General features: G+C 43.1%; 1 protein-coding gene across 1 annotated transcript; it reads right to left on the reverse strand.

The window, feature by feature from the left end:
* Positions 1-727: 727 nt before the first annotated feature.
* LOC310959350 (polycomb protein suz12-B-like) lies at positions 728-18,460 on the reverse strand. The gene is made up of 16 exons (XM_083930656.1): positions 17,798-18,460; positions 12,918-12,964; positions 12,740-12,804; positions 8,388-8,456; positions 7,905-7,954; positions 7,136-7,221; positions 6,802-7,048; positions 5,637-5,739; positions 5,324-5,429; positions 4,332-4,506; positions 4,010-4,098; positions 2,902-3,045; positions 2,564-2,721; positions 2,152-2,344; positions 1,993-2,072; positions 728-1,819 (listed from the first exon to the last, which is right to left on the reverse strand). Exons 1-16 carry the CDS (start codon positions 17,982-17,984, stop codon positions 1,396-1,398), a joined length of 2,223 nt encoding a protein of 740 aa, XP_083786782.1. The 5' UTR covers positions 17,985-18,460; the 3' UTR covers positions 728-1,395.
* Positions 18,461-18,695: the final 235 nt, after the last annotated feature.

Raw genomic sequence — 18,695 nt, forward strand, 5'->3', positions numbered from 1 at the left:
AGGTCTGAGCTCAACAACTCAAAAACTGTATTTAATAAATATCCATATACACTGAGGGAGAAGGTCCGAGGTGACAGAGACGTGGGGACATCGAGACCTAATCAGAGACCTGAAGACTTAATTACAAACTAGATCAGACACTCAGAGGACTGACGGGAGTCCTGGACACTTTATCAGAGTCCTTCAGACCTGATCAGACACCTGGAGACATGATCAGAGTCCCAGAGACCTGATCAGACACCTGGAGACATGATCAGAGTCCCAGAGACCTGATCAGACACCTGGGGACATGATCAGAGTCCCAGAGACCTGATCAGACACCTGGGGACATGATCAGGGTCCCAGAGACCTGATCGGACACCTGGAGACATGATCAGGGTCCCAGAGACCTGATCGGACACCTGGAGACATGATCAGGGTCCCAGAGACCTGATCGGACACCTGGAGACATGATCAGAGTCCCAGAGACCTGATCGGACACCTGGAGACATGATCAGAGTCCCAGAGACCTGATCAGACACCTGGGGACATGATCAGAGTCCCAGAGACCTGATCAGACACCTGGGGACATGATCAGAGTCCCAGAGACCTGATCAGACACCTGGGGACATGATCAGAGTCCCAGAGACCTGATCAGACACCTGGAGACATGATCAGAGTCCCAGAGACCTGATCAGACACCTGGAGACATGATCAGAGTCCCAGAGACCTGATCAGACACCTGGAGACATGATCAGAGTCCCAGAGACCTGATCAGACACCTGGAGACATGATCAGAGTCCCAGAGACCTGATCAGACACCTGGGGACATGATCAGAGTCCCAGAGACCTGATCGGACACCTGGAGACATGATCAGAGTCCCAGAGACCTGATCAGACACCTGGGGACATGATCAGAGTCCCAGAGACCTGATCGGACACCTGGAGACCACACCAGATGCCTGAAGACATGATCTGATTCCTTGGATCCTGATCAGACACACAGAGGCCCGGTTAGATACCCACAGACCACATTGGACCCGTAGAGGCCAGGTTGGACACCCTGAGACCTGATCGGACCCATAACCCTGTCACTGAATGCACACGTAAAAAAAAGAAAAGCCTTTGGTGGAGCCGAGTGCGGCGTCACTGATTGGAGGAAGACAAAAAAAAAAAAAAAGATTGTGAACAAAAGGAATCTGACGTGAGGAAGCGGATCCAGATCAAAGGCTGGAAATGAAGAAAGGATGAAGAAGAAGAAGAGAGGAATGAAAGAGTGTCTTGGATGAAGAACGTTGTTTCTGATGCGACCTGCTCTTGAGAACAGAATCCCTGCAGTAACCTGTGTGTGTGTTTAACACCTGTTTGTCTGTCGCCTTTGTTCTCCCCGTCTCTTCTGCTCCGACCGACTTTAAATCAGTTTGAAACCGAACCAGAACCAGAACCAGAACCAGAGACTCCGCTCCCCTCCCGCTGCTGCTGCTGCTGCTGGCCGCCGTTCTCCAGGCAGCCGTTGCTCGCCTCGTCGTTACAGGGCGTGTACTCCAGATCTGGGTCTGGATCCAGCTCCGGCTGGGACTCGGCGGCCGTCTCCCAGTCCTCCTCGTCCTCCTCCTCCTCCTCCTGCGCCCCGCCTTTGTCCCTCTGAGCGCCCTGGCTCTGCAGCAGGCGGAGGCGGGCCATGGCCTGGTCGATGGTCTGCGTGGTGACCAGGTTGAAGTCGTGCATGCTGATCAGGTGCAGCAGGAAGTTGCGGCAGAGGTTGTTTTTGACCATGTGGACGCCGTGGTGGTCGGCAAACACCAGGCAGGACTCGTTCATCTGGTTGTCGGCTATGAAGCTGGAGGGGGGAAGGGGGGGGGCAGAAGAGGTGATGAGTGGATTGGTTCATTGGTTTACGTGCACAGAAATTCAGTTCATTTAAGTTTGATTTCTGTAAAACTTCAGCTCGTAAATCAGATGTTATTTAAGACGCTGTGTGCCTGAATAGTGGATTTGCGTGGTCATACGCACCCGTGCTTCATGACGTGGAGGTTCCACAGCTTCATGATCTCCTTCTCCCCCTCGTTGACGTCAGTGAAGTCCTCGATTTGCTGCAGTGAGAGCAGAGAGAGTCAGAGACTGAAGCGACACCGGTGCAGGAACAGAACCGTTCCTGTATCGTGAACCAACCTTGGCCGTCTTCTCTTTGAGCCAGTCGGGGTCCCTCTCGTCCTCGCTGTCCACCTCCATCTCCTGCGGCCGAAGCGGCACGCAGCTGTCGCTGTGGAAGTAGAGGCGGTTGTGTCCGCTGATGATCGGCTGCTCCTGATCTCCATCCTCCGGCTCCAGGAACTCCGACAGACTCGCCTTCGTCCTCTTGGGTCTGGACAGAAAACAGACGGGGCGAGGATGAGCGACCGAGAACAGAGCCTTCAGGGAACGTTCCCCAAAGATTACATTTACAAACCCTTAAGATCAACCTTCGGGGAACGTTCCCTAAAGATGATCTCTTAAAGAAACCTTCAGGGAACGTTCTGTTTGTATATTCAAAGACGACACGTTCAGACAATCCTCAGGAGTCGTCGGCGGTGATAAGTGATACCTGCAGACGACGATGTGGGTGACGGCGGTCCTCTTGACCGGCCCGTTCCTGCTGAAGGCGTAGCCCGGCTGGTTGTGGATGTCCTGAGGGTTCCCTGCATAAGAACCGTCGTAACACTCGTTGATGGAGACCTCGATCTTGGCTCCTTTGGGATGAGGCTGCGGGAGATCAGGAGAAAATATCGAGTGAATAAAACCGACACAGCTACGACTCAAGATGCTTGGGAGTTCTTTTCAACCACGTCCTAAAATCTTAACGTTTAAATCTCTTTAGAGCTCCGGTTCGTCCTGTGTCAGGAGGGGTGGAGGTTTGTAGCTGGGTCTGAGGAGGAGTCTCACCACGTAGTTGAAGATGAAGCGGGAGTGAGACAGTTTGAGGTGCTTGATCAGACTGTAGAGCTTCCTGCAGTTGAGCGTACACCAGGGACAGTGGAGGTCGTCTCTGGCCTCCGTCTGCTGCCGCGTGTTGTTGTTGTACTGGAACTGGACAGAAAAACAGACGCGGTGAAACAAACGACAACAAACAAACGTAACAACGCTCTTCATGTGGCTCCAAGTCCGTCTTTAATCTTTAGGCCTCAGTCGGCGTCTTCGTGTTTGCGACACGATGAATCGCAGAAATACGAGGAAGAGTTCCAACCCTGGGAGGTTCAGACATGACTCTCTGTTGGAGCCAGGTTCGGTTTTGTCATGCTGCCGCCTGCTGGTGTTCTCTGTAAGGACTCCAATCCCCACAATGCTCCAGCTCCAATTAACAGAGACAGGTGTGGACGATTTGAGGCTGAGGAGCAGATGAGTCAGCTCTCAACCTCTGAAAGCTTCTGAATCATCTCAGTGATTTGATTTAGTTTGTTCATTTTATTTTGATAAAACAAAACGAGACGTTGGATTTTAAAGGAGCCGACGCACCAGAGGAGTCGCCACAGACGTGAGTAAAGCACGAACTGAGACCTTGGACGAAAACATGCTGGAAATCTCTTTGATTGTTTGGAGTGAAAACATGATTTGAGCTTCTTGAATGTGAATGTTTCCTGGTTTCTTTCCTCTGTTACGTTAAAATGATTTTAGATTTGAGTTGTGGACAAAACAAAACATGTGAGGACGTCGTCTAAGGCTTTAGGAAACACTGATCCACGCCTTTTTATTCAGATTTCACAATTTTCCGACAACTTTTAGATCAAACAACAAATCGATTTTGAGAAAATGATCGACAAATTAATTGAAAATGGTCATTAGTTGGAGCCGTACTTCAAACTATGAGTTAATTTTAAGTGTTACAGATCACTTGTCGTTACTTCAACTTGCCGCCGGCTCGCCGTTAAATCTCGCTCGCTATCAGCGCTTTTCGCACCAGTCACCAGCAGCAAAGGAGCTTTTTATAAACGCTCTGAAACCAAACTTCTAACGGCACAAATGAAACAGACTACAGTAAAAGGCGGAGGCTGACCTGGTAGAAGATGCGCAGCTTCTGTCGGGGCTCAGCGGAGATCAGCTCTCTTCGGGTTTGCACGTCGGCGCTGATGGACTCTTTCACCGCTGCGGCACCAGAGGGGGGGAAACCAAAGTCACGGTTAATGAACAAACACCAGCGCCAAAGGATCCAGACTCTGTAGCATCACCAGACTTTAGTGCCGACTCGTTACGTATTAAGAGAAAATGTATTTGATTTACAACATGTCACAGCTTTCATAAAGAACCTCGGTCCCTCCCACCACCACCACCCCCCCTCGTTCCGTCGCTTAAACTCTGAATGTGTGTGTGTTGCTCACCGAGAGCGTGCGTGGCTCTCTGGGCGCTGGGTCTGGGGTCCTGGTTGGTGTCAGAGTTGCGGGTGGCCAGAGGTTTAGCCACGGGTGCAGTGGAGCGGTCGGAGGAGTCGCTGGTCCAGCGCAGAGTGAACTGCAGGGTGGGACCCTGAGAGAAGCTCTCAAAGGGAGGCAAACGCTGCAGAAGGAGAACGGATCAGTTCACTCATTAAACATATGAAACTAAGATTTATGGATTCCTGCACGTCTCACCTGACAGAGTACGACAACATACAGATAACTGTGTTCAGTTACATAACAACAAACAAGTGCGTTTACACAATTACATCCGTTTTATGAGAGAATGTTTTGATTAAATGATAAAATCTGATGATTCATTAGTTTGTTGAATTGAATTTGATGCTTTTTCTAGAAATAATAAACAGTTCATGCAACGTTTAATGAGTAAAACTCGAGCACTTTGAAGTAAAGAACAGCCGATTTAAGATTTTAGAGGCCGATTATTCTAAACAAATAAGTTAATTTAAGATTATTTAACATTACTATAAATTAAATATTACATTGTCAACTCATAAGTCCTGAGTTAATAAAGAATAAGGAAACATTTGCACTATAAATCACCCTTAACGTGGTTTTCTGGATTAAATGTTCTGTAAAAAGCAGTTTTCATATCGGTGCATGACTGAAAACATCCGTAGATACTGACAGATCCGCTCCAAACCCGCGTTTTGACCACGGACGTCGCTGTTTATCCGACACTGAGATGAGTCTCTGTACCGGTTCCATCTGCTCCTTGATTATGAAAATGTCCAGCAGACGGTGACACACAGAGACGTTGTCAGTAAACGTTCAGTGACGGTTACGCTTTGATTAAACTCTGCAGCTCCTCAGTGTTTTTTTTATTTATCCGGCCTTTTTATCTGACGTCAGATCAGCTTTTACAGACAGGTGATGCTTCTGTCACACCTGTGATCTAGACACACACGCATACACACCTTTCCGTCCAGGATGGTCTCCCAGGTTGCCCTCTTCTTGTTGACGGGACACTCCTCCATCTCTTGCATAGACACCTCGTACTCCCCGTCCAACAGCTGCAGACGTCTGAACATAAGGAGCACAACAACAGTTCCTCACGTCTTCATTCTGCCGCACACTTGACTTTACAACAAGTGTGTGTGTGTGTGTGTGTGTGTGTGTGTGTGTGTGTGTGTGTGTGTGTGTGTGTGTGTGTGTGTGTGTGTGTGTGTGTGTGTGTGTGTGTGTGTGTGTGTGTGTGTGTGTGTGTGTGTGTGTGTGTGTGTGTGTCACCTGTTTTTATCAAAGACAGTCATCTGAGCCACAAATGTGGTTTCTCCCTCCTCCCTGAGAGAGGAGCTCCTCCTCTTCCTGTTTACCACTTCCTCTGTGAAATCTGAGACAAAGCTTTGGCATGAACACTTTTTGATCGACAGAAGAATTTGCTTAATCACATCAACATTTCTCGCCCTTACATTAACACTGCACTCACCAGGTTACGGCCAAACTCAAAGCTTAAAATGTTGATGATATTCAGGACAGTTTATCGCAGAGTTTCTCATGATTTTGACGCAATCAAGTCGATAATTTTGTTGCTGTTGGTCTCAGGTTGTTAAATGTGCCGTTTCCCGTCCTGCGTAAAAAGTCTTTGGCGTTCAGAAAACAAGCATCAAGAGGCGTCGCGATGATATAACTTGGTTTATTCTGAGAAATGTCTTTTTTAGATGCAGGCACGGTTTAGGCGGGCAGTAGTTTGGGGATGGGGGGGGGGGTCCGGATCAGACACGCCACGAGGAAGACGGCAGACATTTTGGAAGACAAAAATACTGAGAGAACGCTCTTCTCTGTATAAACACCTTTTCAAACTGAACGACCACGTCGGAGAGCGGTTTCGGAACAACAAGCTACGCCGGAGTTCTTTCCAGAAGAGTCACTCGTCCAAGAGAGCTGCTCGCAGGAAGCAAGAGCTGTGGCCGGGTGGTGAGTCAACATTACCTTTATTTTCATATAATCACAGCTCTTTGTTCCACTAGTTTTCCTGCTACACTAAATCTGACTTATAGATAGTTTTATAATTATCAGCCATGACAATGCCTGTCTGTCTGTCTGTCTAGCGTTGCAATCATGTAAAATTTATCAAAATGAAGTCAGAGTTCAAAGATGGGGTCTGAGCACGGGCGGCAGAAGTAGAGGAGTGAGAAGGGCCGAGGAAAATAGTATTTGAATGTTGGACCGACTTAAAACGCTTGTCCCTTGTACGCAGCCCAAGATTGAAGCCTGTAAACTAAGACGGACGGATGTTTGTTAAGTTTAACATTGTCCTTCATTTTCTCTTCCAGGTGAGTAAAGAGAAGCTGCTGCACGTGAGCCTTGAACCTCGTGAGTACAATGTTATCACTGATTTAACAAATAAGACCCATGTTGACATAAACCAGAGCAATCTTTAGTCTCCGCTCACCTCTGCTGTGGTGGTTCTCTCCGTTCACCAGGCCGTTGATCTGAGTACGGGGACATCCGGGCCTCGACACCCTGAAGAGCAGTGAGTAGGACTTGACCATGTGAGAGTTGCTGGGTTCAAACTCGCTGCTCGGAACCAGCACCAAGGGGAAGGAGCCCGGCTTGGCCGAGACGCTGGCGCTCGTGTCTGGGTTCAGAGGAACCTGCTTCTTCCCTGTGGGGACCTGCTTCACCGGACAGCTCACATCCTGGACAACAGAGAAGACAGGTCTCATGTAAGGCATTCATTCAGACACCTGGGAAAGATATAAACGCATGCACGCACGCACACACACCTTCCTCTTCTTGTGACAGACTTTGACCAGCAGCACCTCCAGAGACACAGAGTTCTGCTCGTTCTCACTGTCCTGAGACGGCTTCCCTGAGAACACAAAAGACTTCCTGTAAGGGCGCACTCACACTGTCCTTTCGTCCCGCGCCAAAACAGGTTTTTCGGGTCAAGCCTAGTGCGTTTGACCAGTGTGAGTGCAACCGCTCCACACATAACTGCGGCCAGCTGGCCGTCCACGGCCCGTTTGGGAGAGGTGGGCTTTAGTAAAGCACGTTTGCACGTGTACGAGCGTGCGCACGTGTACGAGCACGAGGCCTACGGCGGTTCTGAGGTCATTTCCTGTGCGCCTGTTGGGACGTAGAAAAAAGAAGGAGGGACCATGCGCGGACATTTCAAACAATGGCGGTGAAAGGTTCACGTTGGTGTGATGCGGAGGTGGAGTGTTTACTGCAGATTTGGTCGATGAAAAGATTCAAAAACAGTCGACAAGACGCACAAAAACTCTGAGGTCTACGGAAAGATCTAGAAACAAAGCCACGCATCGCCATGACGTCATCAATGCGTGTGACGTGTTACGGCGTGATGACGTATAGGCAGCAAGAAGCATTCTCCGAGGCCCAGGTAGTGTGAGTGCAAACGGGCCTGGAGGGGGGGACAAGGACCCTAAAGCACGGGGCACGGGACGCACTCACAGTGTGAGTGCGCTCTAAGAATCCTTGAATCGGTGCAAAGACGGCGTCTAAAATCAAAAACAGCCAAAGGACGAAACTTACCAGCTTTGTGAAAGAAGCCAGTGAAGGTGAGCTGCAGGTTTGAGGCCAAACTGTGGAAAAACAACAACTTTAAAACCGGTTTTAAAGGAACAAACACTCAGTTTCACTCGAGGCGAGTACATGAATCAACAGGCAGAGAAAAATATGTAAAAACAAAATAAATTTATAATTTAAAGCCAGGTTAAAAAAGTAAAATACAACAAATAAAAAAAGCTTAATGTCTTGTCAACCAGTTCTAGATTCAAACAACTGCCCAACATTTAAATAAGAATAATTCAAAATAAAAGATTTATGACACCATTTCTAGAAGTTTTTTGTTCGGTAAAGAAGGTTTTTAAGTTACAGATATGCCTCTATCATTAATATCTTAAATCTCCACATTAATAAAGTGTTACACAGTTTCAGGGTTTCGTCTTTGTTAAGAAGAAAGGAGATAAATAAATCATCAGATAACTGTGAAACATCAGGTTTGTTTGTTTTTACCTGTGAGTCTCCTGTTCGCCTCTCATCTTTTCCACTTTGAACAACAGATTGTCGACCTTGGAGCTTTTCCTGTGCGTGCAGACAAACGGCAGGGGTCAACAACAACAACAACAACAACAACAACAACAACAACAGCAGCACGGCCACCATCCAACACTGACCTCCAGGCAGAGCAACACGTAACTGTACAGAGACAGATCAATCTTCTCCAGTGTGTTTGCCTTCAGCGTAAAAGCATCCCGTGGTTTTTTTTCAGCACGTACATTCATCAAATAATCCATGGAGACAGTTTTGTTTAGCTCGGGGCAGCACGGTGAAGGCATTCAATGGTCTTTTTTAACCACTAATGCTGCTGCAAATAACAGCAAACCTCTGCAGCAGCATGAGAAGAGTCCCTACACACACAACAAAGCACCAATGGGCTCCTTCCTTTGGGATTGACTTTGGTAATCCACTGTAATGGACTTTACTATGAGAGGAGCTGGTACAGGGGCCAGTAGGTAAGTCTTTAAAACACTCTTTAATAAACTCTGGGTTCACTAACTACGCTGATGATGCTTTGTTGTGTGTGTAGGGACTCTTCTCATGCTGCTGCAGAGGTTTGCTGTTATTTTCAGTTAATATAATATATAAATATATATCAATATAATGAATTTTTGGATGTTGAATTAAGCAACTGTATTGCAAAGTTAATAAAAGTAAAATATTCAATGAGAACGTTTTGGTTTCTTGATTTAAGTCAACATCACTTATAGTTGTTTTGCTGAATTTGCTGAAAGTGTCTTGTTTTTACTTTTATAATAATAATAATAATAATACATTTGATTTATAGGCGCCTTTCTAAGCACTCGAGGACACCGTACGTTTGTTAAAAACAAACAATAATAAAAATGTGGAGTAAACAAAATGATCAAATCAGGTAATTATGCTCTTTTTTCAGTTTAAGCTTCAGTTTAAGGTAACGCTCGTGCTCGTACACGTGCACACGCTCGTGCTCGTACACGTGCGCACGCTCATGCTCGTACACGTGCAAACGTGCTTTACTAAAGCCCACCTCTCCCAAACGGGCCGTGGACGGCAAGCGTGCCGCTCCTAGGCGCCGTACGGTTGCACTCACACTGGTCAAAGGAACCAGACTTTAGCTGTGAAGTGTGTTTGGGCACGGGACGGAGGCACAGTGGGAGTGCGCCGTAAATAAATACAAATACAACCTGAGATCCTTAAACAGTACAGAGTGTGTACTGATGCTGGATGTGCAGAAGCCCCTCGTGCCGCTTTGAGCTGGAACTTGAATGTAAAGCATGCCCACCTGGCTCAAATCTGCAGCGTGTCCGTGGGGTTTGCGGAGCCATTAGTGCGCAGAGTTCAGGGAGCTCACATAGTTCCCCTCGCTCTGCTCGAACCTGAGCGGAAGTTTAATGAGCCGCCGTAAGTGAAAACACCTGGGAGGCTGAGCGGGGTCCCCCTTTAAACATCCTTACAGACGGAGCGACGCGCTGCAGGATTAACTTTTACCTCCAGAAACAAGCTGCGCCGAGAAAACTACGGAAATTACAGTCCTCGTTAAAATGCTGATTTAAGGGGTCGGTGAAAGCAGTTTGGACACATTATAATTATATTTCCACGTGTAGGAATTACATTATGCCCAGATGAAGATGATTTAGGTACAAATATCTTTAATTTAATCCGTTTATTTATTTCTCACAAGAATAAAGAAGTGAATTTCCACATGTTGAAAATGTATATATATAAATGTATATGACACTTTTAATGAGCACAATCATTTCAACTATGTAAGTACATCATCACGACATCTATCATCACATTTTTTACATCTAAACTTGAATTCTAAATTACCGTATTCTCCGCACTATAAGTTGCACCTAAAAACCTTCAAATGTCTCAAAAGCCGACAGTGCTCCTTATAATGCGGTGCTCCTTATATATGGACCAATATTGAGCTACAACAGGTCTCCAACTACGGTGAGCAGCGGCCGACTCTATTTTCCCCCGTAGAAGAAGTAACGCGCGGTGCATGTTGAGATATACGACTGTGTGAAGCGTGCCGTTTCATTTCCATGTGTGTGTTTGTGTAAAGAGCCCAAAATGGCTCCTGTTAAGAGACACGCTTACGACGCAGAGTTTCCACTCAAGGCCATTAGTCACGCAGTAGAACACGGGAATAGAGCAGCAGCCAGAGAGTTGAACATGAACCAATCAATGGTGCCGAAGTGGAGGAAGCAACAAGACGACCTCCCCTGACTGTTTTGCTGACGTTCCCTTTAGCGCAGCTCCATCTAATGGATGCAGAACGTAACCCCAGCCTCCACTGTAGCGTCTGTTCTATGCACCTCATAATGCGGTGCTCCTTATATATGAACAAAGTTTCAAAATAAGACGTTCATTGAAGGTGCGCCTTATAATGCAGAGAATACGGTAATTATAAAATGAAAAGTAGATATCTCAAATATCATTATTAGAGATGCGATACATTCACGCCATTTCCTCGTTTCAGCGAAATAAAGACGTTTAAATAAAATAACGTAACAGTTTTAAAGTCGTCACTACGTCTTTGCATCATACAAACGACCTGTAATAAAAAACTTCTCTTTTCAAAAGCCCTTTAACCCTTTAACACGACAGCATCATCTTATTTGTCGATGGGCTGACTGTCAACAAGGCAAAGCGGATAACTTGGTGCATTACGGCGCAAATCTAACTTTGTTTGGTTACGATTGTGCTTCAGATGTTTGAAACTCAGAGCAGACACATCGATAACTCAGCTTTAACGCGTCAGAACTGAACGTCTGTGCAGAACGACTGTAGATAAACATTTCCACTAGTCAGATTAAGAACAGTGAGAGATTAACTGTAAATGTATGAAATTAGGATTATTACGAGTCAAAGTTACGTTACGGAATTCTAACTCGTCAAAAAGCAACGGTTGATATTTGTAATATTCCATCACAGCCACTGATTGAACGTTTAAAGGGGTCTCGACTCGTTCCTGGTGCGTTTCTCTGTGATTAGGACGTGAGAGCCGTCATTTCCCCGTCCTGCAGGAGAAAATGAGCGCTGCTGCTCTGATGTGTTGTCGGCTTGCTGCTTTTAACTTTAATTGGATTACTGTTAAATACATAAAACACCCAGGACGTGAGGCAGAGTGCAGGAAAGGTTTGGATTTAACTTCATTCAAACTGCTCAGACGTTTCTGACTGTAGCCTGGACGCTAAAGCAGCTTTTGTGTCTGATTAAATAAGGATATTAAACATTTAATAACATTAACATTAGATCTGATTGATTGAATCCACTCGTTATGTCCGTTATTCGTGCGTCGGTTCATGATTGAAGCGTCGCCGTGTGCAGCTCATTCATGTCAAATCACAGGCAGCGTTTTCATGTGACTGAAGAACGCAGCGGAAAGTGAAACTCCACTTCAAATCAGGAATCACACACACACACGCACACACACAGACACGCACACACACACACACACACACACACACACTAACGGCTGCCATTTTTAGTCCCTAAGCGCTGAACACAAGCAGAAAAGTAGTCGTCTGATGGATTTACGTCCAAATAAGGACGGGATAAAAACGACTAAACTCATTTTAATGATGATTATTTTTACATCACAGTTACAGCCGTTTAAATCTTTTTTTAAAGTTTAAATAGATGGATTAAGATCTTTTTAGTCGTGCTGTAGTGGCATCACTGTATTTATTTTCTACGGTTTCACTGTAAATCACGGTTGTTGTTCTTTATTTTTGCATGACTCAGCCTTATTTTAGCTGTATCATGGCTCATTCTCCTGTCAGGTCGTACACAGAGTATAAAAACATTTAGCAAATGGACAGTTTTAAGTGTTAGAGGCTGTTTGAGTGTTAGTCTGGAGGGGCAGCTGATAAGAACATAATTATGCAGCTTTTTAACACAACACCCGTGTAATAACACCAGACAAGGCCGTTTGTAACACTCCCCTGAACCACAAGCAGCCCCACATGCATCTGCTTTATGTGCATGTGTGTGTGTATGTGTGTATGTGTGTATGTGTGTATGTGTGTGTGTGTGTGTGTGTGTGTGTGTGTGTGTGTGTGTGTGTGTGTGTGTGTGTGTGTGTGTGCGTAACGTCTGTATGCAAAGCAGCCTAACTGAAAACGTCAGCTTTAACTGATCCAGTCAGCCGCCGACGTGTGGGTTAAAACATAAAGAAAACACATTTCCTGCTTTTTAAAGAGACAAACCAAAGTTTCCTGTGGATCTTAAAAGTTCTTTAAACCTGAAACACAAAGAAACTTCACTCCACCTCTTTTTTAGGAGAGCAGATGGATTTCATTAGGTTTGTTTACCTTTTGACGTTGGTCCTTGAGTTTCTGTGTGACATGTAGGTGAGCGTCCTGTGCAGGAATATCGGCTGGAACATAACGGACAGAGGGTTACACTTGGATTTCAACACGCACAGAAACATTTCCTCTTATCTCAAAGGGTCAAGTTTGATCTTGTGACTATTTTTCAAAGTTCACTCACAGCGATTAAGTTCCTGGTGCGGAGGAACCTGTAGATTTGGGTCGGCTCTGCAGATAAATACAGTCACATCGTCAGCACATTACTTTCATTTGGATATTTTGGACCTTAAACAAACGTCAAGCCGCTCAAAAAAAGCATTGGAAGATCAGAACAAAGTCATTTATTAAGTTAAATCACCAAACGTTTGCTGCTAAATGAGAATCTGATTTATACAATTTGTACTTTTACTTCAGTAACATTTTAAATGAATGTAACAGAGTGTTTCCACAGTGAGGTATTTCTACTTCCACTTAAATAAAAGCTCAGAGTGCTTCTTCAACAACTGCAATATGTTGTTTAGTTTGTTGATATGTTTTATTAATAGTCTGAAATCTGTGAAGTAACCAAATAAATGTAGTGTAGTAAAAGTACGATATTTCCTTTTGAAATGTCGTGTTGAAGTATAAAGTAGTGATAGACCAATACATCGTTATTTAGGTGCATCTGTATCGGCTGATATTTGTGTTATTTAGGTGCATCTGTATCGGCTGATATTTGTGTTATTTAGGTGCATCTGTATCGGCTGATATCTGTGTTATTTAGGTGCATCTGTATCGGCTGATATTTGTGTTATTTAGGTGCATCTGTATCGGCTGATATTTGCGTTATTTAGGTTCATCTGTATCGGCTGATATTTGCGTTATTTAGGTTCATCTGTATCGGCTGATATTTGTGTTATTTAGGTGCATCTGTATCGGCTGATATTTGTGTTATTTAGGTGCATCTGTATCGGCTGATATTTGCGTTATTTAGGTGCATCTGTATCGGCTGATATTTGCGTTATTTAGGTGCATCTGTATCGGCTGATATTTGCGTTATTTAGGTGCATCTGTATCGGCTGATATCTGTGTTATTTAGGTGCATCTGTATCGGCTGATATTTGCGTTATTTAGGTTCATCTGTATCGGCTGATATTTGTGTTATTTAGGTGCATCTGTATCGGCTGATATTTGTTATTTAGGTTCATCTGTATCGGCTGATATTTGTGTTATTTAGGTGCATCTGTATCGGCTGATATTTGTGTTATTTAGGTTCATCTGTATCGGCTGATATTTGTTATTTAGGTTCATCTGTATCGGCTGATATTTGTGTTATTTAGGTTCATCTGTATCGGCTGATATTTGTGTTATTTAGGTTCATCTGTATCGGCTGATATTTGTGTTATTTAGGTTCATCTGTATCGGCTGATATTTGTGTTATTTAGGTGCATCTGTATCGGCTGATATTTGTGTTATTTAGGTTCATCTGTATCGGCTGATATTTGTGTTATTTAGGTGCATCTGTATCGGCTGATATTTGTGTTATTTAGGTGCATCTGTATCGGCTGATATTTGTGTTATTTAGGTGCATCTGTATCGGCTGATATTTGTGTTATTTAGGTGCATCTGTATCGGCTGATATTTGTGTTATTTAGGTGCATCTGTATCGGCTGATATTTGTGTTATTTAGATGCATCTGTATCGGCTGATATTTGTGTTATTTAGATGCATCTGTATCGGCTGATATTTGTGTTATTTAGGTGCATCTGTATCGGCTGATATTTGTGTTATTTAGATGCATCTGTATCGGCTGATATTTGTGTTATTTAGGTGCATCTGTATCGGCTGATATTTGTGTTATTTAGGTGCATCTGTATCGGCTGATATTTGTGTTATTCAGGAGCATCTGTATCGGCTGATATCTGTGTTATTTAGGTGCATCTGTATCGGCTGATATTTGTGTTATTTAGATGCATCTGTATCGGCTGATATTTGTGTTATTCAGGAGCATCTGTATCGGCTGATATCTGTGTTATTTAGGTGCATCTGTATCGGCTGATATTTGTGTTATTTAGATGCATCTGTATCGGCTGATATTTGTGTTATTTAGGTGCATCTGTATCGGCTGATATTTGTGTTATTTAGATGCATCTGTATCGGCTGATATTTGTGTTATTTAGGTGCATCTGTATCGGCTGATATCTGTGTTATTTAGGTGCATCTGTATCGGCTGATATCTGTGTTATTTAGGTTCATCTGTATCGGCTGATATTTGTGTTATTTAGGTGCATCTGTATCGGCTGATATTTGTGTTATTTAGGTTCATCTGTATCGGCTGATATTTGTGTTATTTAGGTGCATCTGTATCGGCTGATATTTGTGTTATTTAGGTGCATCTGTATCGGCTGATATTTGTGTTATTTAGGTGCATCTGTATCGGCTGATATCTGTGTTATTTAGGTGCATCTGTATCGGCTGATATTTGTGTTATTTAGGTGCATCTGTATCGGCTGATATTTGTGTTATTTAGGTGCATCTGTATCGGCTGATATTTGTGTTATTTAGGTGCATCTGTATCGGCTGATATTTGTGTTATTTAGGTGCATCTGTATCGGCTGATATCTGTGTTATTTAGGTGCATCTGTATCGGCTGATATCTGTGTTATTTAGGTGCATCTGTATCGGCTGATATTTGTGTTATTTAGGTGCATCTGTATCGGCTGATATTTGTGTTATTTAGGTGCATCTGTATCGGCTGATATTTGTGTTATTTAGGTGCATCTGTATCGGCTGATATTTGTGTTATTTAGGTGCATCTGTATCGGCTGATATTTGTGTTATTTAGGTGCATCTGTATCGGCTGATATCTGTGTTATTTAGGTGCATCTGTATCGGCTGATATTTGTGTTATTTAGGTGCATCTGTATCGGCTGATATTTGTGTTATTTAGGTGCATCTGTATCGGCTGATATCTGTGTTATTTAGGTGCATCTGTATCGGCTGATATTTGTGTTATTTAGGTGCATCTGTATCGGCTGATATTTGCGTTATTTAGGTTCATCTGTATCGGCTGATATTTGCGTTATTTAGGTTCATCTGTATCGGCTGATATTTGTGTTATTTAGGTGCATCTGTATCGGCTGATATTTGTGTTATTTAGGTGCATCTGTATCGGCTGATATTTGTGTTATTTAGGTGCATCTGTATCGGCTGATATTTGTGTTATTTAGGTGCATCTGTATCGGCTGATATTTGTGTTATTTAGGTGCATCTGTATCGGCTGATATTTGTGTTATTTAGGTTCATCTGTATCGGCTGATATTTGTGTTATTTAGGTGCATCTGTATCGGCTGATATTTGTGTTATTTAGGTGCATCTGTATCGGCTGATATTTGTGTTATTTAGGTGCATCTGTATCGGCTGATATTTGTGTTATTTAGGTGCATCTGTATCGGCTGATATTTGTGTTATTTAGGTGCATCTGTATCGGCTGATATCTGTGTTATTTAGGTGCATCTGTATCGGCTGATATTTGTGTTATTTAGGTGCATCTGTATCGGTCGATACGTGCTGCTGCGTTCGCCCAGTGTTTTTTCCCGGCGTTATTCACAGACGGGCGTCCAGACGCAGCTCCGTGTTGCTGCAGACGCCTTTTTAAAGTTCAATAAATGTTCCTTTTCTTAAATAGAGGCTTGTTGCGTTTGTTTTCATCGTTGTGTCATTTTTATGATGCAAAGTGAGGGAGAAAAAGTAGAATCGCCTCTAGAAAATCGGCAGACTGTATCGGTCAAAAGCATCGGCCCTAAAAAAAACACATCGGTCGATCCCTCGTTTAAAGTAGCAGGAAATTAAATTACTCAAGTAAGACCAAGTACCTCAAAGTAAAGTACTTAAGTAAGTGTACTTAGTTACTTTATAGCACTGACATATTGTTATAGATTAAGATACACATACTTTATAAAGTAAATAAAATCAGCCCCACTTTTATCAACTGCAACATTAAAGCTATATTTACATTAATCTATCAGTAATTATGATAAAATAACATATTATCCTGAAATGGGGAATTCTGCATAATGAGTACTTTGACTTTTTATTCTTTAACTACATTTTGATGCTGATACTTTTGTGCTTTTACTTTGAAAGTTATTTAATGTACTTAAGTTACTTTCCTCCATATTCAACCTGCTGACAGCGGGTAACTCACTCTCGAAGGCCTGCAGCATTAATATGTTTTACATTTGTTGGTAATATGTTGTGTTAATATTCTGAATCTGTGACATAACTAATAACTAAAGTTATTAAATAAATCTAGTGGAGTAAAAAGTACAATATTTCCTCTGGATTGTGGCAGAGAAGACGTATAAAGCAGCATAAAGAAGAACCTCAAAACTGTACTTAAGTAAATGTACAACTGCAACATTAAAGTGATATTTACATTAATCTATCAGTAACTAATATATAATAACCTACTGTTCTGAAATAGGAAATTCTGCATAATGAGTACTTTGACTTTTTGTTCTTTAAGTGCATTTTGATGCTGATACTTTAGTACTTTTACTTCAGTAACAGTTTGATTTTTGGAAAGTACTTTAATGCACTTTGCACCATTTTCAACGTGATGACAGCAGAGTTTGTAGATTGTAGAAGAGTAGAAGTATAAAGTGGAACCACAAAACTGTACTTAAGTAAATGTACTTAGTTACTTTACAGCACTGACATTATTATTTATTATTAATAAAGATGTTAGAAGGGTTATGGATTAGGTGTGAGAGTAAATAAGTTATTTCTTCTCTGAGCTGTAAAGAAAATTAATAATTGTTGGACATTTCCACTGTCATTTAGATTTCCATTGCTTGGAATGGAAGTAAATCAAATCAGCCCCATCTTCAAGTGATATTAACATTAATCTATCAGTAATTATGATATAATAACATACTAGTTTGCCAATCCTGCAGCTGTTCTTTAAGTGCATTTAGATGCTGATACTTTAGTACTTCTACTTCATTAACAGTTTGATTTTTGGAAAGTACTTAAATGCACTTTCCTCCATATTCAACATGCTGACAGCGGGTAACTCACTCTCGAAGGCCTGCAGGAACAACTCGTGGTCGGCTTGAATGAGTTGCATGTTGGGCTTCTTGGCTGCAGAGGAGGAGGAGGAGGAAGAGGAGGAAGACTGGTGGTAGGACCCGTTGGCTTTCCCCCCAGAAGAAGCGAACCCCAGCGGGTGGTTTCCACCTGAGGAGCTCTGCTTCTGCGGAGCCATGTTGCATAAAAAAAAGCCCACAGTCCGAGCACCAGATGTGAACTGGTGCTACACAAAAAACAGCAAGAAACTCAGCTTCTCTCCCTTTGTCAAAACAAAAGAGCAGCAGAAAACCTTCAAACACACTAAATATATTAGTTTAAATCTTTAAGGTGTTACATTGGTGAAGCTACACCCTAATGTGCGCGTTTATAACCCGTTAAACAGCCGCAGAGGTCGGCGAACAGGCTTTGAAATGAGCGACACAAGAAGAAATGAGCTAACCGGCTAACTTCCCTAGCAACCACTTAGCAACAACCCCCGGAGCTAACGGACCTAGCATTGTTGTGCGACACTCTTCTGACTTATTAACAAACACAGAACTCTTAAACTACGTCACAAAACGACAACTTATTAAAACGCTTAATTGTCAAAACGTGTTCAGTGGTTTTTAGACGCCATAATGTCCCCAAAAATCCGCGTTATGTATTCGCCTAGCGGCCGTTGGCAAGTTGTGTTAGCGGTTCCGTTAAAGCGCTGCGAAATGACGTAGGTGTTATCCGGTGGGTATTTTCAAAATAAAAGCAGTAAATGACACGTTTAAAAAAATGTGTGAAAAGCTATTACATTGTAATAATAGGATGATGATAATGAACTATCTATTACAACTATCATAAACTACAAATAATAATGATAATAAGAAAAATGAATCATTAAACAGTTAAATTGAAT

Source organism: Echiichthys vipera (genome assembly GCF_963691815.1).
Source record: "Echiichthys vipera genome assembly, chromosome: 17".
Lineage (NCBI taxonomy): Eukaryota > Metazoa > Chordata > Actinopteri > Perciformes > Trachinidae > Echiichthys > Echiichthys vipera.

Bases quoted from the DNA above. Each gene is read 5' to 3' on its own strand.
- LOC310959350 (XM_083930656.1), bottom strand. From the start codon at position 17,984: ATGGCTCCGCAGAAGCAGAGCTCCTCAGGTGGAAACCACCCGCTGGGG. The intron at 7,955-8,387 runs GTAAAAACAAAC...GTTTTTCCACAG, and splicing joins GGCGAACAGGAGACTCACAG to TTTGGCCTCAAACCTGCAGC. The intron at 4,099-4,331 runs GTGAGCAACACA...CTGGTGCCGCAG, and splicing joins GAGAGCCACGCACGCTCTCG to CGGTGAAAGAGTCCATCAGC.